The sequence below is a fragment of the Phalangium opilio genome, unplaced genomic scaffold (genome assembly GCF_054372755.1).
Source record: "Phalangium opilio isolate 3A_F unplaced genomic scaffold, DU_Popi_V2 ptg000024l_1, whole genome shotgun sequence".
NCBI lineage: Eukaryota > Metazoa > Arthropoda > Arachnida > Opiliones > Phalangiidae > Phalangium > Phalangium opilio.
The window spans coordinates 10,609,399-10,637,094 of NW_028324155.1; the positions used below are offsets into that span (position 1 = coordinate 10,609,399).

Genomic DNA, 27,696 nt, shown 5'->3' on the forward strand with positions numbered 1-27,696 from the left:
ACCCCCCCCCCTTGTCACGGACTGTCACAAATTCAGAAACTCCCCCCCCCTTTAAGAGTGTGACGCCGTTTATGGAAGGTTTCCATTTGTATTATTTGAAGAGATGAAGATTGAAGACAATAGTGGTGTGTCTTACTCTTGATTCTTGAGTAATGTTGGCTGAAAACATTCCGTATGATCCGGAATTCCGTACAAACCGGTATTCCGTATGATCCGGAATTCCGTTCAAACCGGTATTCCGTATCATCCGGAATTCCGTTCAAACCGGTATTCCGTATGATCCGGAATTCCGTTCAAACCGGTATTCCGTATGATCCGGAATTCCGTACAAACCGGTATCCCGTATGATCCGGAATTCCGTACAAACCGGTATCCCGTATGATCCGGAATTCCGTACAAACCGGTATTCCGTATGATACGGAATTCCGGTTTTCAACTTGGAAAATTCCGTACCGGAATTTTTCGGAAAATTCCGGATATGTTCCGGAATTCCGGAAATTTTGCCATCCCTAATAGAGACCATAGAAAATAAATTAGATGAGGTGCATCTGATATAAAATAAACCGGTCTTTCTTCATCCATGGCAAACAAATTGACCGTTTTATATGGAATTTTTTGACCTTCAGTTTGAGACATGTGAAAAAATTTGCGGTTACTAACAGCACCATCACCCACCACAGCCAAGATTCGAAAACCACTCGCTTCCAATCTCCTTATAGCTTCCCAAATAATGCTATTAAGTTCTGAACTTGAGGCACCTTTAGTTGGGAAATGTGCAAATGCACGAACAATACTACTAGTTATCCCTCGTATCATGAGCTGAAGGACATTCGATGCCAGTGGCGGGGTGGTTACGCCTTTAACCTCTCGTTCCATGTCGTACAACTGGTTATGATTCTTATCAACATCAATAAAGCCAGTCAAAAGTCCAGTGTTTTTATGACATACAAGGTCTTCTTTGATCTTCATTTCATCTAATGATAATACGAAGTATTTTTGATGTTCCGGAAGATTGACTATATCACAGTCTTGGGCTAGCTCTAAAAACATATCTGTTGAAAAGCCGGGCTTGTACAGATGAGTATGGTTATGCTTGTAGAGGGTCCTTGTAGTTGGCACACTTATCATATCTGATTTTCTGACTGTCTCGTAGGCTTTGGTCGATTTATTTTTGAGATATATACACCACTTAATAAATTGAGGGTCCCATCTCATGGCAAACTTTGATCTTTTCATCGCTTTGATTTGTTGCCTCAAAAACACTGATGCCAAAGATCCTGGTGGTTGCCCTTTCAGTTTTTCTTGCAACAAAACCGTCAGACTACTCATGTCCTTCTTGGTTTTTTCTGATAAAATAGTCTGTTTCTTAGATTTCTTCACAACTTTGGTGTATCTTAACGTGCCGGCATCTGATTTAACTGAGCTTCTCAGGCGTAGCTTTCTCAAACTGGATCTATAGTCAGTGCAAGCGGGACATCGCTTTTGGTACGAGAAGATATAGCGCTCGCAATTCATACTGTGAACAGAGTTTAATATCTCGGAATAAACTCCAGTTATTTTACGAGACGATACCGGTTTGGTTTTAAATAAATGAACAAGGTCCAAATCAGAATTTCGTGGACAACAAGTAAACTGGTTTACCTTCTTAACATACTCATAAATGCCATTAATGCTTCTTATATTTTCACCAGGGATTGATAAAATCGTTAACTCGTTCATGACCTTTACGCAAACAGTTACTTCTTCTCCGGAGCTTTTCTTAAATATGCACTGCATTATTACATAATTATTCTTCGATTTACTGAAGATCGCTGTGTTTTCAAGTATTTCCAAAGACCACCCCGGCAATGGTTTTAAGTTATTAAAGTTTAAATCAAAACTCTCAGAACCTGCTTCTTTTAAATTGGATGCCGCAGTTTCCATTAAATCAGATGCCGCAGTTTCCATTAAATCAGATGCCGCAGTTTCCATTAAATCGGATGACGCTGATTCCATTAAATCGGCTGCCGCTGATTCCATTAAATCAGCTGCCGCTGTTTCCATTAAATTGGATGCCTCAGTTTCATTAGCTGAGTTTTCTGTCATGTCGAATGAAGAATTTTCAGTTACACCAATAAGAGAGGGCTCATCTGCCTCCTTTTCAACTAATGCGGCCGGGTATAAATGCAAATATGAGACAGGATCTGGGTTATTTGTTGTGGGACCGTTGAAATCAACGAAATGACGAGAACAAATGTACGTTGATCTCTTAACATCCGATGTTTTGAAGTCAGTTCTTCCACATGCTTTCACCCATGTTTGGCATTTATTAAGTTGAGTTATTGGGGAAGGAAATTTAATGAAGAAAACACTAGGGCAATTAGTAACCTTGTTTGTTTTTATGTTGGTTTTCATGGGGCAGTGGCCATAGACACAATGTTTTACTCTTCCCATAATTAATATATCTGATAAACTCTAAATGGTTAAAAATATATTTAATATAGTTTAGAACATGTTTAAAATAAGAAAATATATAATGAAAATGATTATACTTACACGAAACTAGGTTTTTTTGACCACGTTCGAAAAACTAAACAATAACTCAACCATTTTTCATTTCTCTCTCGAGCAGACGACGCCTATTTTAAAGAGCCAATAAGAGACGGCCGGAAGTAGAATTACCTCGTTTTTTAACTTGGCCCCCGTCTCTCCCCACGTTCATTTTTCATTGTACAGGCAAGGCTAGAGCTTCTATTCCTTTTAAATTTATTTTCTATGTAGAGACCGTCTGAACTTTTTTGACTATTTTGCTGAAATGCTGAATTCTGAACCTTGAATTTTGAAAATGAAGTAGAATGGAGACCGTCTGAACTTTTTTGACTATTTTGCTGAAATGCCGAATTCTGAACCGTGAATTTTGAAAATGAAGTAGAATGGAGACCGTCTGAACTTTTTTGACTATTTTGCTTAAATGCCGAATTCTGAACCGAAATTAATGTAAGATAGAGACCGTCTGAACTTTTTTGACTATTTTGCTGAAATGCTGAATTCTGAACCGTGAATTTTGAAATTAATGTAAGATGCAGACCGTCTGAACTTTTTTGACTATTTTGCTGAAATGCTGAATTCTGAACCGTGAATTTTGAAATTAATGTAAGATGCAGACCATCTGAACGTTTTTGACTATTTTGCTGAAATGCCGAATTCTGAACCGTGAATTTTGAAAATGAAGTAGAATGGAGACCGTCTGAACTTTTTTGACTATTTTGCTGAAATGCTGAATTCTGAACCGTGAATTTTGAAATTAATGTAAGATGCAGACCGTCTGAACGTTTTTGACTATTTTGCTGAAATGCCGATTTCTGAACCGTGAATTTTGAAAATGAAGTAGAATGGAGACCGTCTGAACTTTTTTGACTATTTTGCTGAAATGCCTAATTCTGAACCGTGAATTTTGAAAATGAAGTAGAATGGAGACCGTCTGAACTTTTTTGACTATTTTGCTGAAATGCCGAATTCTGAACCGTGAATTTTGAAAATGAAGTAGAATGGAGACCGTCTGAACTTTTTTGACTATTTTGCTGAAATGCCGAATTCTGAACCGAAATTAATGTAAGATAGAGACCGTCTGAACTTTTTTGGCTATTTTGCTCAAATGCTGAATTCTGAACCGTGAATTTTGAAAATGAAGTAGAATGGAGGAGAAAGGTTATTTTATTTCGGAAGTAGATAATTCTAAACAGTAATTTTTTGGAAAAGGCATTTTATAATTTGAGAAAGGTTAGTTTATTTCGGAAGAAGATAATTCTAAACAGTATTTTTTGGGAAAAGGCATATTATAATTCGAGAAAGGTTATTTTGTAAACAGTAATTTTTTGGAAAAGGCATATTATAATTTGAGAAAGGTTATTTTATTTCGGAAGTAGATAATTGTAAACAGTAATTGTTTGGAAAAACAATATTATTATTTGGGAAGTCAATGAAGATAAACAACAATATTTTAGAAAAGGCGTAACATTGTTACACTATTTTCATTTTCATTTTCAAAATTCACGGTTCAGAATTCGGCATTTCAGCAAAATAGTCAAAAACGTTCAAACGGTCTCCATTCTACTTCATTTTCAAAATTCACGGTTCAGAATTCACCATTTCGGCAAAATAGTCAAAAAAGTTCAGACGGTCTCTATCTTACATTAATTTCGGTTCAGAATTCGGTATTTCAGCAAAATAGTCAAAAAAGTTCAGACGGTCTCCATTCTACTTCATTTTCAAAATTCACGGTTCAGAATTCACCATTTCAGCAAAATAGTCAAAAAAGTTCAGACGGTCTCTATCTTACATTAATTTCGGTTAAGAATTCGGCATTTCAGCAAAATTGTCAAAAACGTTCAGACGGTCATTTCAGAAAAATTGTCAAAAACGTTCAGACGGTCTCTATCTTACATTAATTTCGGTTCAGAATTCGGCATTTCAGCAAAATAGTCAAAAAAGTTCAGACGGTCTCCATTCTACTTCATTTTCAAAATTCACGGTTCAGAATTCACCATTTCAGCAAAATAGTCAAAAAATTTCAGACGGTCTCCATTCTACTTCATTTTCAAAATTCATGGTTCAGAATTCAGCATTTCAGCAAAATAGTCAAAAACGTTCAGACGGTCTCTATCTTACATTAATTTCGGTTCCGAATTCGGCATTTCAGCAAAATAGTCAAAAAGGTTCAGACGGTCTCCATTCTACTTCATTTTCAAAATTCACGGTTCAGAATTCAGCTATTCAGCAAAATAGTCAAAAAAGTTCAGACGGTCTCTATCTTACATTAATTTCGGTTCAGAATTCGGCATTTCAGTAAAATAGTCAAAAAAGTTCAGACGGTCTACATATTCTACTTCATTTTCAAAATTCACGGTTCAGAATTCAGCTATTCAGCAAAATTGTCAAAAAAGTTCAGACGGTCTCTATCTTACATTAATTTCGGTTCAGAATTCGGCATTTCATCAAAATAGTCAAAAAAGTTCAGACGGTCTCTATCTTACATTAATTTCGATTCAGAATTCGGCATTTCAGCAAAATAGTCAAAAACGTTCAGACGGTCTCTATCTTACATTAATTTCGGTTCAGAATTCGGCATTTCAGCAAAATAGTCAAAAAAGTTCAGACGGTCTCCATTCTACTTCATTTTCAAAATTCACGGTTCAGAATTCACCATTTCAGCAAAATAGTAAAAAAATTTCAGAACGTCTCCATTCTACTTCATTTTCAAAATTCATGGTTCAGAATTCGGCATTTCAGCAAAATAGTCAAAAACGTTCAGACGGTCTCTATCTTACATTAATTTCGGTTCAGAATTCGGCATTTCAGCAAAATAGTCAAAAAGATTCAGACGGTCTCCATTCTACTTCATTTTCAAAATTCACGGTTCAGAATTCAGCAAAATAGACAAAAAAGTTCAGACGGTCTCTATCTTACATTAATTTCGGTTCAGAATTCGGCATTTCAGTAAAATAGTCAAAAAAGTTCAGACAGTCTACATTCTACTTCATTTTCAAAATTCACGGTTCAGAATTCAGCATTTCAGCAAAATAGTCAAAAAAGTTCAGACGGTCTCTATCTTACATTAATTTTGGTTCAGAATTCGGCATTTCAGCAAAATAGTCAAAAAAATTCAGACGGTCTCTATCTTACATTAATTTCGGTTCAGAATTCGGAATTTCAGCAAAATAGTCAAAAAAGTTCAGACGGTCTCCATTCTACTTCATTTTCAAAATTCATGGTTCAGAATTCAGCATTTCAGCAAAATAGTCAAAAAAGTTCAGACGGTCTCTATCTTACATTAATTTCGGTTCAGAATTCGGCATTTCAGCAAAATAGTCAAAAAAGTTCAGAGGTCTCCATTCTACTTCATTTTCAAAATTCACGGTTCAGAATTCACCATTTCAGCAAAATAGTCAAAAAATTTCAGACGGTCTCCATTCTACTTCATTTTCAAAATTCATGGTTCAGAATTCGGCATTTCAGCAAAATAGTCAAAAAAGTTCAGACGGTCTCCATTCTACTTCATTTTCAAAATTCACGGTTCAGAATTCAGCTATTCAGCAAAATAGTCAAAAAAGTTCAGACGGTCTCTATCTTACATTAATTTCGGTTCAGAATTCGGCATTACAGTAAAATAGTCAAAAAAGTTCAGACGGTCTACATTCTACTTCATTTTCAAAATTCACGGTTCAGAATTCAGCATTTCAGCAAAATAGTCAAAAAAGTTCAGACGGTCTCTATCTTACATTAATTTCGGTTCAGAATTCGGCATTTCAGCAAAATAGTCAAAAAAGTTCAGACGGTCTCTATCTTACATTAATTTCAAAATTCACGGTTCAGAATTCAGCATTTCAGCAAAATAGTCAAAAAAGTTCAGACGGTCTAAATTTTACTCCATTTTTAAAATTCACGGTTCAGAATTCAGCATTTCAGCAAAATAGTCAAAAAGGTTCAGACGATCTCTTTTACTTTAATTTCAATGTTCACTGTTCAGAATTCGGCATTTCAGCAAAATAGTCAAAAAGGTTCAGACAGTTTACGGTTTGGTAGGATGGGAGATTTTTATAGTAGGAATTCTACTATTTTCAGCAGTTGAGACGTTCAGACATTCAGCAGATTAGTCTATCCCAAATTAACAATTTTGAATTGGACAGAATGTCCGCCACAACGTTCTTCCCCATATCGTCGGAAAAAGGCATCGAGGTTACGCCGGATCTCGACGTACGACTGGGGTGCCGAAATAGTTCTACGGGGATGACGCTAGCGGAGTCGGACTTCCACGAACTCTACCAAAGAAAGGCCGAAATATTAGCGTTTTTCGAGGCAAACGACGCACCGGGGACATCGTGGTTTTTCACCGGTTCCGAGACGAAGCGTGTAGAGTTGAGAACGTACCAGGGCCGCAAGATAATGGACATCAGGGTGATGTATCCCGGAACGGGTGTGATGTACGGCACGATGCTACCAACCAAGAAGGGCTTCGTGGTTGGATACTTCGCCACCGAGACGTTGATGTCAACCTATAACGATGTGGTCACGCTCCTCAACGAGGGAAAACGTGTGCGCGAGTTAATTAAAAACTGCATTCTCGAACAATTACGTATAAATATAAAAAAATGTTGCTACGGGTGTGGTGTCGATCACCCATCCCAGACACAACACAATTGTTTAGATGGTTGGGAGATGCGTGTGGCCATGAACTATGAGACCGCGGTGGATAACTTGGATTACGTTGAAATATATAAAGTATTTCAACACAAAACCTTTTTGGAAGATGAATTTTGTAAACGTGTGATAACAAAAATTATTTTTAAGAGCAGAGATTATTTGTCAATAAAAGCTAATGGTATATGAAAATGTGTGTCATTCGTTAAAATGGACTTCAGCCTACAACACCCTTTTAACGGCCTTATCGCCGGGGCGACACAGTCGGGGAAATCGGTGTCCTCCCATTGGATCGAATCCCATTCGACCGAATTCCCAATCGACCGATTTTATCTGAAATATGATTTTAAATCCCGCCGTTTTTGCGGTTTCTGCCTATTGGGATATTTTATAAGGAATATTATTATTACTTATAAAGCTTTAAAAGTTAAATTAGCGATAGGAACTTTCGTCTCACCGTGGCGCAGTGGGAGAGTATCGGATTACCGTGCGACAGTCCTTGGATCGGTTCCCCGAAAGAAAAAGTAAACTACGTAATAAAAGTTTCATGTAATTGATTATTAATTTCATTTGAACTTAATTGCAGTTACGTTAGACAGTGTGGGAAACTATAAAGCAATAGCAAATACTACTTCAATAATGGCCTTTGAGTATTAGAAATATTTTGCGTAAATTTTATTAAAATTACGGTAATATTTTAAAGGGTTAAGGTTAGGTCAAATCAGGTTAGGTTAGGTTTGGTTGGGTTGTGTTAGGTTAGATTAGGCTAGGTTTGGTTGGGTTAGGTTTGGTTATGTTTTGTTAGGTTGGTTTAGGTAGGATAAGGTTATGTTTGGTTGGGTTAGGTTTGTTTGGGTTAGGTAAGTTTAGGTAAGGTTAGGTTAGTTTAGGTAAGGTTTGGTTAGTTTAGGTAAGGTTTGGTTAGGTTAGGTTTGGTTAGGTTAGGTTTGGTTAGGAACAGGACAATATGGTCTCGCCGAATTGGTCTCGGGACTAATTGGTCTCACTGATTTGGTCTCGGTACTATTTGGTCTCGTGATTATTTGGTCTCGGGACGGTTTGGTCTCGTGATTATTTGGTCTCGGGACGGTTTGGTCTCGTGATTATTTGGTTACCTCATTAGTTGCCTCCTTTTCCAAAGCAATGGTCCCAATAATTCGTTGCCACCTTTTCCAAACTATTCTCCTATTAATTAGCTGCCACCTTTTCCAAAATATTCTCCTATTAATTAGCTACCAACTTTTCCAAAATATTCTCCTATTAATTAGCTACCACCTTTTCCAAAATATTCTCCTATTAATTAGCTGCCACCTTTTCCAAAATATTCTCCTATTAATTAGCTGCCACCTTTTCCAAAATATTCTCCTATTAATTAGCTACCACCTTTTCCAAAATATTCTCCTATTAATTAGCTGCCACCTTTTCCAAAATATTCTCCTATTAATTAGCTGCCACCTTTTCCAAAATATTCTCCTATTAATTAGCTGCCACCTTTTCCAAAATATTCTCCTATTAATTAGCTGCCACCTTTTCCAAAATATTCTCCAATTAATTAGCTACCACCTTTTCCAAAATATTCTATTAATTAGCTGCCACCTTTTCCAAAATATTCTCCTATTAATTAGCTGCCACCTTTTCCAAAATATTCTCCAATTAATTAGCTACCACCTTTTCCAAAATATTCTATTAATTAGCTGCCACCTTTTCCAAAATATTCTCCTATTAATTAGCTACCACCTTTTCCAAAATATTCTCCTATTAATTAGCTACCACCTTTTCCAAAATATTCTCCTATTAATTAGCTGCCACCTTTTCCAAAACATTCTCCTACTAATTAGCTGCCACTAATTAGGTAGGGTTAGGTAGGGTTATGTAAGGTTAGGTTAGGGTTGGTTGGGTTAGGTTAGGTAAGGTTAGGTTTGGTTGGGTTAGGTTTGTATGTGGTAGGATAACCGATTTTCCAAAATATTTTTTATTTTCGTTGAGGTCCTTGCATAATAAAAGCGGGCCTTTTCCAACAAATTATTTTTATAAAGATTCTGGAACAGTTAACGCTGCATTTATTAAGTTCCTTGAACAATAAATATATGCCTTTTCCAAAATATTGATTGTTTTACTCGTCATTTCAGGTTGGCTTTGATTCGGCTCGGTTACAATAGAGGCATCCTTTTAAACTTGGGATTTGACCCTCACAGTATCATTATATATATAGGAAAGTGTATTGATAGACGCAAGCTTAAGGACAAGGGTATTTTCTTTAAACCAAAAGAGGTATTTTTTAATTCGGTTTTAAAATACGGCGTTAAAAATATATCGTTTATTAGCAATGAAAATTTTAAGATAATAAACCCGCACATTTTGGCTATATTCGGTCCAACGGGATTCGGTTCAATGGGACATTCGGTCTAATGGGATTCGGCCCAATGGGCCAGCAGCGGGAAATCATTCTTTGTAGCTAATCTCATTAAGCATAAAGATATATGTATTACCCCGCCACCAGATAGAATAATATGGTGTTATACAGAATATCAACCGAAACTTTTTAATTCGGTATTGGATCACACCCCGTCAGTTGAATTTCACGAGGGTATATTAAACGTAAATCTATTAGACCCCAATGTCAAGAACTTTGTCATTCTCGATGATTTGCTTTGTGAAATTTCAAATAACAAGGATGTAACGAATTTGTTCATATGTGGATCCCATCATAAAAATACTTCGGTCTTCATTCTCATGCAAAACTTATATTATCCCGGGAAGGAAATAAGAACATTAAATTTAAACGCCCACTATCTGATAATATTCAAATCTCCGCGTGACAAATCGGCTATATTTCATTTGGCGAAACAGATATGCCCCACAAACAGTAAATACGTCGTCGACGCATTCCATCAAGCCATATCTAGAGATTATGGTTATTTATGGGTTGATTTAAAACCAACCACGTCAGATGAACATCGACTGCGAACGGATGTTATACCAGGAGAAGAAGCTGCCGTCTTTGTACCAAAATGAAGAGAATACACACGCACCGAGATTTTTTAAAGTTTTTAACTACGTGCAATCCGAGTCAGAGAAAACACGCAATCAAACACGCCAGTAATGGCTCCATCAAAGCCATCGTGGAGGGGTGTCCTACGTGGGAATGTGAAATTATCAGATGATCAGAAGAAGCGACTGAAGAAACACACGCGAAAGTTAAGGAAGCTGTCTCAACAGAAAACAGTAGCGAAGCGAAAGAAGATTCTCTCTAAAAAAGGGGATTTTCTCCAACTTTTGTTGGCACCGCTCTTATCCCTTGCGAGCACGGCGGCGGGTGCTGCCATAAGTAGAGCTATTAACAGAAATGGCTAGGAAGATGATTCTGGTTCCGGAGGAAGTTTATCGTAGATTGAATTCGCAACCCAAAATCGAACTTGACGAACACTTAGATACCAATGCCGTTTTGAATAACAGAAAATTAAATAAATCGCAAAAGATAAATTTGTATAATCATCTATTAACGAGCGCCGTTAACAAAAGAAGGAGGAAGAAAACGGTTAAGGCGCCGAAAAAGAAGGACTGGTATCCGGAAATAGCTCTCGCTATTCCAGATACCCACCTCAAAAAGGCAATCGCTTTATACAAATGGATTCATGATAACACCAAGATTGACTGGACCGCTAATGGCGAACTGATATTCAAAGGTCACCCCATCGTCGGATCTAATATCGTGGACATGCTACACGAATCCGTCAGGGCTTTAAGAAATAAACCAAAAGACACTGTCACCGGAATAGACCACTTTTACGAACTGCTTTCGAGTGAAAGTGTACCGAAAACCCTAATTAAAAATGTACAACATTATAACATAGATAGTCTACCAAATATTGACGGCGTAAATAGTTCACCAAGTGTTGTACACAATCTTGATTTTTTACCTCCATCTCCGGAGTCTATGTTCGGTAATGGAAATTGGATTACTTTGTAATAAAGAATGATATAAACGAATATACCATGTGCACATTCTTTCACAATTCATTCACACATCATCATGGAAGGGTGTAATGATTCAGCGCCCACCGGGCTTTTAACGTTCCTATATTTAAATTCACCCAAAGTTATTACGGCGTTGTTAATATTAGTAATTATTATAATTATTGAACTACTTGACTTCGCGTATTGGTACGCCCAAAACAACGCGAACAGTACGAGACATGGATAAACTCGAAGAGATTTACTACAACGAAAGAGACCCGGGGAGTTACGGGGGCGTGCATGGACTATATCGCGCCGCTATCTCAAAGGGAATTAACGTCAACTTAAACGATGTTCGGGAATTTTTAATGCGTCAAGATACGTATACGCTACACAAACCAGCGAGATACAAATTCAAAAGAAACAAGACTATAGTGTATGGAATAGACGAACAGTGGCAAATTGACTTGGCAGACATGCAAAACATCAAACGTCACAACGACGGTTATCGATATTTATTATGCTGTATCGATATATTCAGCAAATTCGCGTTCGCAGTTGCGACCAAGGACAAAAAGGGTTCTACGATGGTAGCCGAATTTAGATCTATTTTAAAGTCGGGTAGAAAACCCAAGATTGTGCAATCCGACCACGGCAAGGAATTTCTTTGCAAAGAACTACAAGAAGAATTTAAACGCAAGCGCATCAGGTTTTTCGCCACTCACTCGGAAGTTAAATCTAGCGTCGTCGAACGATTTAATCGAACTTTGAAAGCGCGCATGTACCGATATTTCACGCAAAACGATACGTATAGATACATCGACGTATTACCGGATTTATTGGAATCGTATAACAACAACTATCATAGATCTATTAAATGCAAACCGGTTCAAGTCACCAGTGAAAATTCCAAATAGGTTTGGGATAACCTATACGGGCGTGTTGATTTTTCTCCCCCAGCTTCCTACCCCTTTGAGGTGGGCGACCTAGTTAGAATAAGCAAAAATAAAAGGACATTTGAAAAGGGGCATTTAGCCAATTACACGGAGGAATTGTTCAAAGTAACGGAACTAATAGCGAGGGATCCTCCAGTATATAAGCTCGCGGATCTAAACTCCGAACTCATTTCCGGTGTTTTCTACAAAGAGGAAATACAGAAAAAGGATCTCGAAAACTGTAAATTTAAAATCGAAAGGGTTTTACGAAAAAGAACTAAACCCGACGGTACCAAAGAACTGCTAGTTCGTTGGCGTGGATACAGTTCAGAATTTGATTCTTGGGTGCAAGAAATCGAAACAAGATGAGTTTCTACATCACACTACCCTCCGACTCATCGACGCAATATTTCAAGAACAACACCATAAGTAGGTTCAGGACATATCTACCGGAACCCATTAAACTCGACGGATCCTTGTACGAAGTTGGACTGGCCGAAATCAGCTACCCGAGAACTTGGAATAACGTGAAACAAGAATGCGCGTTCATAATTCGGGATACAACTTACGATGGCGATGTCGGAACAAACCTCAGTAACCAAGAAGGGGAGTATAAGAGTGTCGCATTAGACGCTCATCGAGAGACGCGTGACATAACTATATTTATCCCTCCTGGGTATTACGGTTCGGCGGAAGAATTGTTGGAAATAATGTCAACTGACGATGATGGTCAAAAAATAAACTCTAGGGTTGAGTTTCATTACAACAAACCAAACCGACGAGTGGTAGTCGAATTAAAGGGGGCGAACCGAGTTCGTATCCCCCACGAAGTCGCCATTATATTAGGTTTCACTAGAAACCCCGGCGAAGACGTCACCGTGGATAAGTCTATGACCGCGCCATTCAGCTGCGACATGGATGCCGGGTTACACTCTATATTCGTATACTCCGATATAATTCAATGTCGATCGGTCGGAGACTCTGATGTTCCTCTTTTACGAATTATAAGTATAAATGGAATGGATGGAGACACGGTCGAGAAGGAGTTTTCCAGACCGCATTATATGCCTATAGCGAACAACCAATTTCAAACCATCGAAATAAATATTATGAGCGAGATGGGCGTACCGGTACACTTCGAACGAGGAAAAGTTCACGTCACTCTTCACTTTAGACCCAGGAGACCCTGGACTCTGTTATAAAAGCGTCATGAAAATTATTAAACCCCTCACTTTCAACACGTTTGTCGGGGTTGCAACATGTCGCCGTATAACTCGGGACACCTCTCCGTAGGAGATTATCAAAACTATTATCTGAATCAAATTGGACATGGGTCACTTCCAGTATACCGCGGTGTGGCCGTTCAAAGAGGGTACGGCCTCGGAAATTTATTAGCCTCGGCATTTCGATCCGCCATGCCCATTCTAAAAAGGGGTGCGAAATTTCTCGGACGAAAAGCTTTAAATACGGGTGCAAAAATTGCGACAGACCTCACGGAGGGTGTATCGTTTAAAGAGGCATTAAAAACAAGAGGAAGCGAAGCGGGCAAGGAAACGTTGAGAAAGCGGCCGAAACAGTAACGGGATTAACCGGAAACGGTCGTAAAAGGAAGCGTACGACTTCGCGTATCGTCAGTTCAGTTCGAACCAGGAAGAAGAGAAGGTCGTACCCGTTGCAGCCCGATATATTTTCATAATGTCGCTGGCACATCCAAGCTCTCAAAGCAGCATCAGCTCGGAATTGGATTTATTCCACGTACCGTACACCCAAACCGGAATATTAGGGAGTCAGTGGGTAGAGTATAACCCAACGTCCAACGTAAATGAAAATCAGGCAATCATATTCTCCATTACTGGAAACTCGGAAACATACATCGATTTGAAGAACACTCTCATTCAAGTACAAGTCAAAGTGGTAAAACCCGACGGAACACTACCTAAGGCCGAAGTTCGCGATGCGTCAAATACCGTAGTAACGGCTGCTGATAAAATTGGACCGGAAAATCTATTTCTAAGTAGCGTTTTTAGCGAAGTCCACGCGTCGTTGGGCGATAGATCGGTTACATCGTGCCCTCAACAATACCCATTCAAGAGTATGATTCAAACGCAGTTGACTTTCGGAGGACCCGCCAAAGAGAGTTTTTTGACGAGGGCGCTCTTCTACAAGGATTCATCGGGAAAATTTGACGATTATTTTGAAAATGAAGGGTTCGAGAAGCGTGCAAAATTCGCCCAAGAAGGTGTTATCGATTTAATCGGCATAGTACAGGTGGATATTTGTCAACAAAACCGCTTTATACCAAACTTGATCGACCTTAATTTCATGTTTATCAAAAGTCCCAACGAATTCTGTTTACACACGGACGGGACAAAGTGTAAGGTTGTATTCACGCATGCGTCAATGTTCGTCAGAAGAGTCAGATTAACACCCGAGATTATGATATCCCACGCCAAAACCCTGGAAATGGCCACGATGAAATACCCCATTACTCGTACCGAGTGTAATTCATTTTCAATATCTCAAGGAAATAAAATTGCCGTGAAAGACAATTACCGAATAAAGTAGTGATTGGCTTTGTCGATCAAAACGCGTTTTTGGGTGATCACAAAATGTCGCCTTTCAATTTTAAAAACTATGCGGTATCTCAAATCGATTTGTACGTTGACGGGGTTAGCGTGCCGCATAAACCGCTGAACCCAAACTTCAAGGATAACCGATACATGCGATCGTATACTAATCTATTCCTCCAAACTGGACAATGGAATATCGACGAGGGAAACTTTATCGGGCGAGATGAATTCGCCAATGGAAACGCTCTATTCGTCTTCGACCTAACTCCCGATCTCAACGGTAGTTCCAGTGAAAGTTTCAACCTTATAAAGAAAAGTGTGTGTCGCGTCTACGTTAAATCAACGACTCAAGTGTAACTTAGAACTGCATACTTTATTAAATAGTTGGCGTCAAGAATTTAAGATTTAAAATTACATAGCGAACTAACAACTGTTTCTATTGAGATATTGAAGGAACACTGTTTTCTAATTGATAATCCATAGCTTTTTATACCATCATTAAAAAATAACTAGTCTAAAAAACGTCAGAGAATAAATAGATCGGCAGTAAAAAATACAATTTTTTTGATAAGAGCCTTTTGAGAACTTCAGCTTGCGACATCCTCCGCCCCGATGACTCCGTCATCCCTTGCTAACTCGAGATTGTACAGCATTTGGATAGCTCGTTTTAGTATGGTTCCACAGGGAAGTCGCACGGAGCACGATCGCACCTTCCCATCTCGGCCAATGTAGGTTTCGATGATACGGCCCATTTTCCAGATTTGGCGTGGCAGATGTTGATCTTCGATAAGGACGACGTCATCTATCTTGAACTCGGGTAGACCCTTGACTGTTACGTTGGAATGGGCAGTACGTAGTTCCATTAGATAGTTACACCTCCATCTTTTCCAAAACTGATTGACTACCATCTGACGATACTTGACTCGTTTAATTAATTGTTCTCGTGTGGTGGTGAACTGGTTTTCATTACTGAACTCTTGATCTGGCAAGGAAGTCAGGCGTTGACCAATAAGGAGGTGAGCCGGTGTTAAAGGAAGGGGCTCCCTTCCATTAGCGAACGTATGAGTTAGGGGTCTTGAATTCAACACAGCTTCAATTTCGGTCATGACGGTGATTAATTCTTCCAGAGTCAATGATGTTCGGCCAAGGGTTTTCTTGAGGCATGTCTTCACAGATCGAACAAGGCGCTCCCAAAATCCGCCCCACCAGGCGGCCTTTGGGACTATAGATTTCCATTTGATTCCTTTGCGACTCAGGAACTCTTGAGTAGCATTGTTTTGAATAGCCAGGAACATATCAGCAAGGTCCTTCTCAGTTCGTTTAAATGCTTTCGCATTGTCCGAGTACAGGGTGTGGCATAACCCTCGTCTGGCAGTGAATCGTCTGAAGGAAAGGAGGAATTTCTCCGAACTCATATCCGTGACTATTTCCAAGTGTAAGGCTCGAGTGACAGCACACGTATAGAGTGCTATGTATACTTTGGAGTGTTGATTAGTTCCAGGATTTCTGACATAGAGCGGTCCTGCGAAGTCCACCCCTGTCTGTTGCTAGTTTTCTTTTCTCCGTATTGAAGTTAATATATTCCTTCAACCAGGCACCCTGCTCGAACTTCAAAATCCGATGAATCTTGGTGATTTTTAACCCCTTTGATACGTAATACTTCAAATTACGATAGTGAACGACGTATCGTTCCTTATTGAAAAGGTTGGGGACTAATTTTGGTAGCAATTCCTTGATTTTTATGTTGAGCGAGGTCATCTGATTCTTTGAATATTCGGAGAGCATCTCGGGTTTGATTGTCATTGATTCTGGTGCCAATGGGTAAGAGTTATGATCGTTGTGCAAGTCCTCCGGGTATTCGAGGTCCGCCTCAACTATGAAACCTTCTGGTGAGGTGTCGGAACAACGTAGAATTTCGGTTTCAGAGTCCGGAGTTGGTTCAATCCATCGGAAGTTCTTCACCGGTAGTGCGTCGCACATGACAGTACCGTACAAGTTGTTACAATCTATGAATGTTAGTTATTAGTTTGTTTCGCTGATGTTAATCTAAAATTTCTTACCAAGGTAGCAGATGTAACTACTAGGCTTCGATTCGTCATGTGATTCTAGATATTTGTTGTTGGCTGCTGCAAACCGATGACTTATCATCGAGACACCTCCCCTAATCCCCTTTTCGATGAATAGGTGCATATCCTCATCCAAAAGAAGGTCTAAGCGCACCTTCATTTTACAAAGGGTGGCGCTCCATGCAAAACCTGGTAGGGTATAAGCATGGGCTGGATCGAGTCGATAGGATGTCATACACATTTTGCGGAAATTGTGGAACACATCGGCTAGAAGGAGTGTGTCGGACAACACGTACAGATCGTGATACCCTCCCAGATTTTGTATGTTAAAAGATTGCCACACGTTTTGAGCGTGGGCGTAATCTTCCTGGGCCAAGGGTTCGTCCGTGAGGTCGTTGTGGAAGCACTCAATTGGTGGTAGTTGCCTCTCGTCGAAGCGCTTCTCCGAATCCATGTAGGTGTACGGGTAAACACCCTTCCTAAGAAGTAACTTGACCTCGTCTGGGTTGAATACAGAGTTCAACAATGGGAATTTCACCGGTCCGCCCTTCGCAACATTCGAAACAAGTGTCTCTAGTGACGCCGGTAAGAACCGAATACTATCCACAAAACGTAAATTCCCTAGTGTGAATGAAATGTACGTTTCACTGTTGGACGCGATACAGTCAATCTTCTTGTTTCTTATCAGGGCGATTTGCTGCATGATAAGGTGGGCGTCGTATCTGTTGGTGTTACGTAGTTAGCATACAGTTATAATTATCGATTATGGTTAATTACCTGCTCAAGTTATGCATCACGACTGGGATGAATTTAGGCGCTTTTAACTTCAGATTACAACTCTGGCATGCGCACCCCCTATATACTCCGGTGTAGTGGTCGTGGTCACGTGTTTTGACCATCTTTCCAATGAATGGTTCCTCGCAATCGTAAGAGTGCGTTGAAGTATGGAATGCGATTTCTTCATCAGCAGAAAGTTGCATGGGAATATTTTCCTTCAACATTTCGGCGATATCATCAGCTTCACCCAAAAGTATTTTCAGAAATTTCAAAGCTCCATCTCCCCCTCTGTACGTCTCATGCTTGACGAGATTTCCTGCGAGTAATCAAATATGTTAGATAATAGGACACGTGATTCACGGTTTTGAACTCACCAGTTGGACCGACAATAGCGTATGAAAACCCACACGCTAATGTCGTTGAGACTTTTGGTAGAAGAGATTCGAAATCAGCAACGATGATATATGGAACCTGTTTATGTAACAAATATTATGATATATCCCACGTTAATATAAAACATATCTCGTATATTACCATTTGATTCCATCCAAAGTTTTCGAATTTTAAAACTGGTTTATCGTGAGGCATGATAACGCGTTGTGGATCATACACATTACACTCCCGCACATGGTTATTGTGTACTTCTTCCGTGTTGCTTCTCTTCAAGCAATACCGACAATAATGGACTGTTCCTTTGTGTTTCGTGAAGTCGCTTAGAAGGCGACTAAGGTGTCGGATCAATACATAATGTTTTGATTCACCATTTGAAACCAATAGCAAATCAATTTGTCGCGCTTCGGGGACTTTTTTCTCACTCACGTAACGTGGGAAATACCCCTTTTCATAAGCGAAAATATTGATGGAGAGGTTATTCTTTTCCTCGAAGGTCTTAAGTTTATATGAGTCCAACTCGAAGGGGAATGTAATGCCGGACACGTTCAGTTCGTCCTCATATGGTCTATAATGAGTGATTCGACTAGGATGGTTGGTCGCGGGATGTAACTTGGCCAAAATTGACCACAAGAAACGCTTGTTGTCGAGTGGATCCTCAGGGTCCACGTTTACAGTAGCCTTTTTATTTTCAATTACGGGTGGTAATTGAAAATAGGTTCCACCAACAAGGGGTAGATATTGGATGATGTTGATTTGGACGTATAAAATACGGTCCAAAACCCAGCCACTTCCCATCGATTCGAAATTGTTCATACTTTCAGCTAATTTCTCCCGACTAGTCTAGCTGTCGGGGAATAACTTCCGGTGTCAAAGTTGCGTGTGTGAACCCACGGAAGTACGGACTAGTTTCGACGTCTGTACCTGTATTCCCGAGTTCCCGCGTGTATCGCGCGCGTACCACCATGTACCATTTTATTCCTCTTTTTTCCGAGAGTTTGTTTCTGAGATACGTTTCCAGTTTATCACGATGTTCATTTAAGAACAACACGGGATCTGTAACCCCTTCCGGCGCGGTAAGTTGAGGTGAAAAAATCGCGTCCTCGAGTGGGTTTATTTCCTCGATTTCCGGTTCAGGTGGGTTAACCGCGTTTTGTTGAACCTCCCAATTGTCCATGAATTCATTTATTCCCACGTCATCTTGAGAAGAGAGTTCATACTCCTTTTGTTCATCCTCCCATTTCTCCATAAAGGTGTTAAGTCCTTCGTCATCTTGCGAGAGTAGGTTATCCGAATCTAAACATACATTTTATGTAAAATTTTCAACCGGAGAGGATAGGGTTTCCGAATCAAGTCGTAATTTTCATTTAAATTAAATATAAACTTACCATTTTCCACTCGACGTCTTTTAGGTATTTCCGCGAACGTGGGTGAAGCGGCCCTCTTTACGGGAGAATTTGGCGGGGTAATACGGTTCGACGGTCCGGGCTGTGGTGAAGTACCCCGCGTGGGGTTTAAGTTTACCCCGGGCTCGTCGTGTTTAAATTTCCGTTGGTGGCGAATCAAAATATCCCGACGTGCAAATACTTTACCGCAGAAGTTACAATTAAATTTCACATTACCGTGTACACTGCGCGTGTGTCGATCTAGACTCCGTTTGCATGTGAAGGAAGCTGTACATTTCTCGCAGTCTTACATCTTGAAGAGTGATCTATTCACTCGTCTAACCCCGTTTTATACTAGTTGACTTATCTTTGTATGATTTACCCGGGTTTCGTTGACCTGGCACCGAGTCTGTGCACTGTAAAAAAGTGAGGTTCATCTTTGATTGCTTAGGCGTGCATAGCGCCGACACTGTGGTGGTACGCTTTAACATTCAAATTTGAATAACTTCTTTGCGTTCAAATTTGAATAACTTCTTCGCGTTCAAATTTGAATAACTTCTTTGCGTTCAAATTTGAACAGAACACTATTGTTCAAAATTAATCGCTCACGCATTCATATTTGAACGATGCTAAGAGGTTAGTATATCGTGTAAATTTAAGCATGAAACCGCTCAAATTAAATTGGAAAATTTAACGTTTAATATTGAATCTTTATGTATTCATTATTGAGCAACACCGGAGAGTTTGATCAAGCGTTCATATTCAATTGCTTACGTTTAAAATTAAGCAGTTCACCATTTAATAATACATGGTGGACAAGCGTTTGATGAAGCATTGAAATTTGACGTTGAATTTTGAATACCCTGGAGAAATTTGATTTCAAATTTCATCGCTGAATGCCTTATGGTATAGGGCATACTATATTAAATATAGTAAACACACTGATAAGGAAGAAATCTAATGTGTTTAAAGCTTGTACATCTTCTGAGGGCGGGTGAATTTGAAACACATAAACTATAATCGTTGTGTTAAATAATAATTCAGTTGTATGAAGAAAGTCTGCACCCTTTCCGATTATAACGTTAGAGCAATAGGTTATATTATCAAACTATTTGAAGGCCCAAGTAAATATAAGGGAAAGGAGAAATACGCAATAATCCGTAACATTTCCTTTGATATTATTGTATAATGATGTTTATACAGGCTAATGTATATTTAATTCAAGGTAAATAAGCAAGTTATAGTAAATTGTTGAGAAGTTATTGAATTTTTAATGGAAGCTTTGTTTGTAGTACAAATTTACAGCAGCGGAATCAAGTAATTTTAGGGCAGAATTAATTTGGTTTGGCACACCTATTGGGATTGAAAAATTTCGTTCTCGTGTGAACGCCCATATCACACTCGTTTGAACGCCCATAATGCACTCGTTTGAAAGTCAAAAAGTTCTTATTTGAATACCTAAAACGCTCTTGTTTTAATACTAATACTAATACAATCCTATTAGAACGCCAAAACGACCGTATCTGAACGCTTCATTAGCCCAAGGCGGTTATTCAAAATTGAAATTGAATGGGATAAAGATTCATTTTTGAACGGTTATGTATAAGTTGTTCAAAAATAAATGCTTGAGTTAAGTTTTGATCGACATGACGGTAGTTTGATCAAAAATAAATGCTCATGACTGGTTTTGAACGCCTAAAACACCCCTTGTTGAAAATTGAATGTCTCTGGTTAAATGTGAACGCGTCAATAGAGGCTTGTTCAAAATTGAACGGTCACTATCAGATTTGAATGCCAAAAGCACGCTAATTTTTTACAGTGTGGTATTTTCCCCACCAGCTCCGCGTGTAGATTGTATTTCCCACTACACGTCAAACCCCCACGTGACTTTTTAAACATGATAAGCATATGTACGCTCCAACCCCGAATGTGTCTAATCAAAATACCAACATTGAAATCTTTATCAAATCTCTGAATTCTTTTTATTTCAAACAACAATAAGTAAATTTTTATTATTTTCAATCTGTTTGTGAATATACATCGTCTTGGTGTTCATACACCCATTCAGAGTAAAGTATACATTTAGATAGGGCACATACATATTTCCCATTTTTAAAAATTGTCTTATGACCCACCAAACACGTGATCATGGGTCCATCCTCGTCGATATCGGATGCCACACCATTTAAGTCAATAACGTCTCGGTGAATTATATTTAAGAGAAAAAAACACTTTTCTTCGCCTTTACAAAACACCCTTTCGTATCCTTGGACGGCTTGAGATAAACATGCCTCCAGTTTGTTGTATGACGTAACTCCATGACTCCAGGGGAGACCGTGTAAATTGTGGCAAATCCACCGGTTTTGTTGTTTGGCCTCCTGCGAGAGTTCCTGATCCGTGTACGGTGGTTCAAAGGACCATGATGCTACCCTCGGTGTTATTTCAACCGTTGTTGCAGCCGCTTCCTTTACAATTTTTTCCCGTCCACCCACCGTTGATCGACCTTCCAGGAATTCAAAGTCAACGACGATTGAGTTTTTAAACCTAGGATGAGCATATGGGTTATTACTATTCCGGGGTGATGAAATGTAATTGTGTGGTTAAGTACTTACATGGTACTTGTTGGTCCCCTTCTTCGTCCTTTCTACGAACTTTGTGGCTGGAATGATTTTCTACTTTGCCTGGTCTGGTTATTTATACAGTCATTGCATTCTACGTCATTATAGCTTTAACTGTACATTTTTGGGTGTGAGTAATGGGTTTTCTGGGGCGCCACATGTTGAAATCGGGGGATAGAATATTTTTCCATGGCGTTGGTTTTCCCCGGGTTTTCCATGACGCCCTTTTCCGGGGTTTTACCCCCACAAGATAAATTCATTTTTAAACTTTCACCACACTAGAATTGAACTGATTTGAATTCCGAGTTTTTATTTTTCTTATCCCTTATCTTATCTTAGTGTTTGTGATAAAATTAAACTTCTCGAAAGATCCAGCGTCACTGGCGCCATCTGCTTCCCCCTCGCACCGCTCGCACCGCCCCTGCCTTCCACAGTGCTTGGCCTGGGAGACTCTTATGAACCCTACTGTTATATTAAAAGGGTCATACTTACTGTTATTATGATACTTATTGCGTGTAATTTGTCGTTGAATGTAGGTCACGCCTCATATCACAATTATAGTTTTACTTTTGTTTCTCACTTCTACGTAAAATAAAATTGCTTCCTAAGTTTCACGAAACTGTAATTAATATCTCGTATAATATCGGGGAAAATTCGTCAAAACACCGGCATCAACCAGTTATCACTGAAACTTGTAATACAAAAAAGTGTGAGCTCTGTTTGTGGAGAGCAAGGCGAGGGGTCGGACGTATGTCGAAATCCCGTACAGTTCGTTTAAAATCTATTAAAATCTCTCTCGAAAATCTCGAAATCCCGAAATCTTACCCTTAAAATCTCAAAATCCCGAAATCTCACGTCAAAATCTAAAAATCCAAAAATCTCACGTCAAAATCTGAAAATCCCGAAATCCCTACCTTAAAATATAGAAATCCCGAAATCTTAACGTAAAATCCCGAAATCTCACCCTAAAATATCAAAATCTGAAAATCCCCACGCATAAAATACACGTTTTGCATCTATTTAAGAGTTGAAGACACGGGGGTAAAACTCAGCCTTCCATCTCGCTTTTTGGCACCTGCGCTATAAGCCCAGGACTTTTAGGGTTTGACCTAGAACATTTGAACATAAAGATGAAAATTGGTATATGTGTTATTTTCGACCCAACAAATAATATAATAAAAGTCCCCTGCTGTAGAGCGCGAGCTTTCGCCGCCATCTTGGAAAATGGCCGCCGGGAATGCGAGCTACAATGTATTCCACATTCTTCTTGAAAAATTATGAAAATTGGTACACATTATGACTGGGACCACATTCTAGGAAAATTATAATATCTTTAAATTTTCATAATTTTCCAACAACATGGTGAAATAAACCGTACCTAGCATTTACGGCGGACATTTTCCAGTATGGCGACCATACTATCAGACACAGAGCTGTGAAATTTTACTATGATTTTCATGTGGTTACATTCATAATATGCACCAATTTTCGTAATTTTTGAAGAAGAATGTGGAATACATTGATGCTGGCATTCCCGGCGGCCATTTTCCAAGATGGCGACAAAAGCTCGGGCTCTACAGCAGGGGACTTTTAGTATATTTTTTGTTGGGTCAAAAACAACACATGTACCAATTTTCATCTTTATGTTCAAATGTTCTAGGTCAAGCCCTTTTTAAGCCTATCCGTCCAGGCCTATACCGAAGATTACTGTATTAAAAATTAGACTATTTTTCTCCGGTATTCATTACGGTAAATGAAAACAAATTTATAGTCTATATTTCAAAATCTCGAAATATCCTTTGAACACCGGAAGTTAATAGTAAATCTTGATATCCCCTGCAAATACCCAAAATTTCATCAAAAATCCGAAAATCTCCTCGAAATCTGAAAATCTCCTTCAAAATCTGAAAATCTCCTTCAAAATCTGAAAATCTCCTTCAAAATCTGAAAATCTCCTTCAAAATCTGAAAATCTCCTTCAAAATCTGAAAATCACCTCGAAATCTGAAAATCTCCTTCAAAATCCCGAAATCTCCTTCAAATTCCCGAAATCTCCTTCGAAATCTGGAAATCGCGTTGAAAATCTGAAAATCTCATTGAAAATCCCGAAGTCTTAAAATCTTGGACTAGATTTCAAGGTTTCTAAAATCTCAGTCAGAATCTCAAATTCTGGGGAAAATCTCAAAATCTTGAAATCTCAAAATCCCGTACACTAAAATGCCGAACGTCCGACCCCTCGGAGCAAGGCTTTCTTTTCATGTTGAAAATGCACCAGTAGCAACCAATCCCTTTTGATTAACTTCATTTTTGTAAAAACGTTCAGTTTTATCAGATAAATAACGATTAAGCCGAAATTTTTCATCAAATTAATCGGTATTATATATTTAGAAATTTAACTCAACAACGCAAAGGCCTTCCTTCACTTAAAAAATTTCGTCGAAAACTCTTCTCGCAAGCTAACCACGCATTTGTCGCTTCCCATTACAGTGGCGGCTCAAGTCAAGTGGAGGCCCAAGCGGTAACCATTTTGGGGCCCCCCAAACTCGAGATATTAAAATTAAATAGTAGTTGTAAGAAGAAATTTATATAAGAAAGCCTAAAATAGCGTCCGGTGCGCGCGTGATAGTCGACAATCCTCCCTTGAAAATGAGCCGGGACTTAATATTTTATCTTATACCGTTTTTCTTTGGGGTCGTCTGAGAGCGCTCCGAGATCGCTCCAAATTTACGTGTAACGTCATCGCTCTAGCTCAGAGGACCGAATGTAGTTGCTCCTAATGAAAGAAAAAAGTATTTTCAGAGCTGTTTTGTGACGTCTTCAGGCGCTCCGTCTCTAGAGTTGGAGCGGTTGGGATCAATCCGGGAGGAAACCGGGAGGGAGCGACTGGGTCCTTGTAAGACGCGCCGCCGTCTCGGAGCAGCTCGTTTTTACCGCAAAGAAAAACGCTATATGTTTTCCACCATCTATTTCTTTTACCTTTTCATTAAGCCTTGGTTTGGTTTTTGGAACTCATGAAATCATTGGTATTCAATTTAGAAACAATTACAGAACGAACGATTTTCACGTAGATACACATATTCAAAATCCATCAAGTTATGCATGTTCAAAAACTTTAACCAACTTGTTCATGGCAATTAAAAGCAACCATCGTACCGTTTCAGCACTGCATTTTCTGTGTCCTTTGCTCGAGGTTTGCTTTTTCTCTAGGTGGAATAGTTCATTCGCGTCCGTATACCCTATCCCCATGGGATCCAATGGGAAAGCGCAGAGCAATGACGGCCATGAAAGGGGTGGGGCTTACTTGTTTACTGACACCGGCGTATGAGAGTAGAAGCGTATAATCTCGTAACTTAGGTCTTCTATATCTATATAAATCAAAGTCCTGACTGACTGACTGATAATCAACGCCCAGCCCAAACCACTTGCCCTAGAAGGCTGAAAATTTGCCGGAACGTTACTCATAAGTAGTAGGCGCGTACTAAGAAAGATTTTTCCAATCCGCCCCCATCTTAAAAAATGGCGACCAGAAATGTAAAAAATCTTTTCTATATGCAACAAAGTCCGCGCGTTTCAACCGATTTCGCAAATATTTAGTACACAGGTTTCCTTTAAAATATAGACGGGCTAAAGGTCTTTTTGGTTCGATTTGTTGCCATCTTTTTAAATGGCGGCCAAAAACGTAATAACCCTTTTTTATGGAATAGTGCCCACGTGGAAAGTAATAAAAAATGTCCCGACGGGGTGACGGGCAACGCCGAGTGCCTTCGCTCCTAGGGTGCTACAAAAGTATTAGTCATCAGTAAAATCTACCCATACTTTATATCATTTTGATGGAAGTTCTTATTACACGCAAGCGACGCCGCGGGTAACAGCTAGTCTTATATAAATCCCTTCTTGGTAATACTGAAAGGGAAAATATTCGTCATTTATTTCCTATTAAAACTATTAGTCTCTTCCATTTTTTACTTCGAAAATAAAAAAAATGTTAATGGAAGAAAATTAATTCTGCTCAATTCGGGGCCCCACGGTATCCCGGGGCCCCGAGCGGCCGCTTAGTCCGCTTACCGTTAAACCCGCCACTGTCCCATTAGCCACCGGTTTCCTTTCCGTAAAAATTTGCGGAAAAATAGAAAAACAATTCCGTGGTTGTTGCCTAGAAAACGCGAAATTATGCGGTAATATACCTGTTAAAATAGGCTCGGCACGCCCACTTCCCCGCGCTCTGAACCAGTGATAACAATATTGCATATGTGTAATATACTTCAAACGCGGTGTTTCTATGATATTTTCATTAAGACCAGAGTCATTTCGCCACAGGGCCTGGCAGTGCCCGAATAGCTCTTTAACACGCTATGTTGATTTACCCTTGATAAAAATAATTTTAGAAATATAACTATAGCCAGTATTAGCATTTTTTGGATAGAAACATTAGTCATATCAGATGTAAGATAAGGGACTAGAAGTATCGAGGAAACCAAATTCTTCACTTGGCGAAAGTGAATATTCTTGATAATACACAAGAATACACACTCGTTTGCGGATTTTTGACCCACCCCAAGACGAGGTTTGTATGTTGGTAGCTGGGGATTTGGTGCTAAACAATTATAAAATTCATCTTACGGTGCGATTCCTATCTGAAATTTGATGAGCGGCAAAGGATAGTGTTAACTTTATTGTGCTAATAGAGTTTCAAAATTAAATAGTTTTGATCATGCTATTATTAACTGATAGCTCAATTGAAGTTAAAGGGTTAAATTAATTTTAATAAAATGTTTTGGGTTACACTGTTGATGGTCCTGTGAATATTTACAAGTCTTGATCGGCTAGTATAATAATCCAGATAATAGAATTGAAAAATGTAAAATGCTTATATTAGTGAATTATCACTCAAATTGTAAATGCTTATATTAGTGAATTATCACTCAAATTGTAAATGCTTATATTAGCGAACTATCACTCAAATTGTAAATGCTTATATTAGTGAATTATCACTCAAATTGTAAATGCTTATATTAGTGAATTATTACTCAAATTGTAAATGCTTATATTAGCGAATTATCACTCAAATTGTAAATGCTTATATTAGTGAATTATCACTCAAATTGTAAATGCTTATATTAGCGAACTATCACTCAAATTGTAAATGCTTATATTAGTGAATTATCACTCAAATTGTAAATGCTTATATTAGTGAATTATCACTCAAATTGTAAGTGCTTTTCTTGTGAATAAAATGATTAAATTAATATTAACATTATCCAATACATCTATTAAACTTTCATTTAAGTTTAAACTACTCTTCTTAAATACGACTTGAAGATATTAAGTTAAAGGGTTAGATTAATTTTAATAAAATTTTTAAGGTTCAACTGTTGATGGTCTTGTGAATATTTACAATTGTTGATTGGCCAATAATTATTTCCATTGAATTTAAACTGATCTTTATAATTAATAGGTCAAACAATGTCTTACAACTATTTATCATAATATAAGTATCTGATATTCGTTTGATGTGATATTTTCAGTAAATACAATAGTGCTTAAATTGCGATTATTTCAAGTGAAAGCTCGATAAAACGAAAGAACGTTTTTAAAAATTGCTTATATAATTTTCCAATTATTTCAATATAGTTTAGAATATGTTTCCAATAAAATATGCTGATATATTTGTATTATAGCGACACGGACAGAAAATTTGAGTAAAGAGCTAATTTCACTGTTAAGTTTGAAAAGGAGAATCGTAAAGCTAGTTTCTCGAGAAACCGTTCTAGTTCTAAGATTTTTCAACACACTGAGTATTTGAATTATTTTTAAAGCCCTCGT

The 27,696-nt window shown here is 38.6% G+C and overlaps 4 protein-coding genes across 4 annotated transcripts; 1 reads left to right on the plus strand and 3 right to left on the minus strand.

The window, feature by feature from the left end:
- Window positions 1-432: 432 nt before the first annotated feature.
- On the minus strand, window positions 433-2,751 carry LOC149692858 (uncharacterized). The gene is made up of 2 exons (XM_089868792.1): window positions 2,536-2,751; window positions 433-2,454 (listed from the first exon to the last, which is right to left on the minus strand). Exon 2 carries the CDS (start codon window positions 2,431-2,433, stop codon window positions 433-435), a length of 2,001 nt encoding a protein of 666 aa, XP_089724918.1. The 5' UTR covers window positions 2,434-2,454; window positions 2,536-2,751.
- Window positions 2,752-13,763: 11,012 nt separating this feature from the next.
- On the plus strand, window positions 13,764-14,633 carry LOC149692859 (uncharacterized). The gene has a single exon (XM_089868793.1). The coding sequence runs from the start codon at window positions 13,764-13,766 to the stop codon at window positions 14,631-14,633; it is 870 nt and encodes a 289-aa protein (XP_089724919.1).
- A 592-nt stretch (window positions 14,634-15,225) lies between these two features.
- Window positions 15,226-16,053, minus strand: LOC149692860 (uncharacterized). The gene has a single exon (XM_089868794.1). It carries the CDS (start codon window positions 16,051-16,053, stop codon window positions 15,226-15,228), a length of 828 nt encoding a protein of 275 aa, XP_089724920.1.
- On the minus strand, window positions 15,997-17,586 carry LOC149692861 (uncharacterized). Its single transcript, XM_089868836.1, has 3 exons — window positions 17,482-17,586; window positions 16,699-17,426; window positions 15,997-16,644 (listed from the first exon to the last, which is right to left on the minus strand). The coding sequence occupies exons 1-3, from the start codon at window positions 17,496-17,498 to the stop codon at window positions 16,130-16,132; spliced, it is 1,260 nt and encodes a 419-aa protein (XP_089724962.1). The 5' UTR covers window positions 17,499-17,586; the 3' UTR covers window positions 15,997-16,129.
- Between the last annotated feature and the right edge of the window lie 10,110 nt (window positions 17,587-27,696).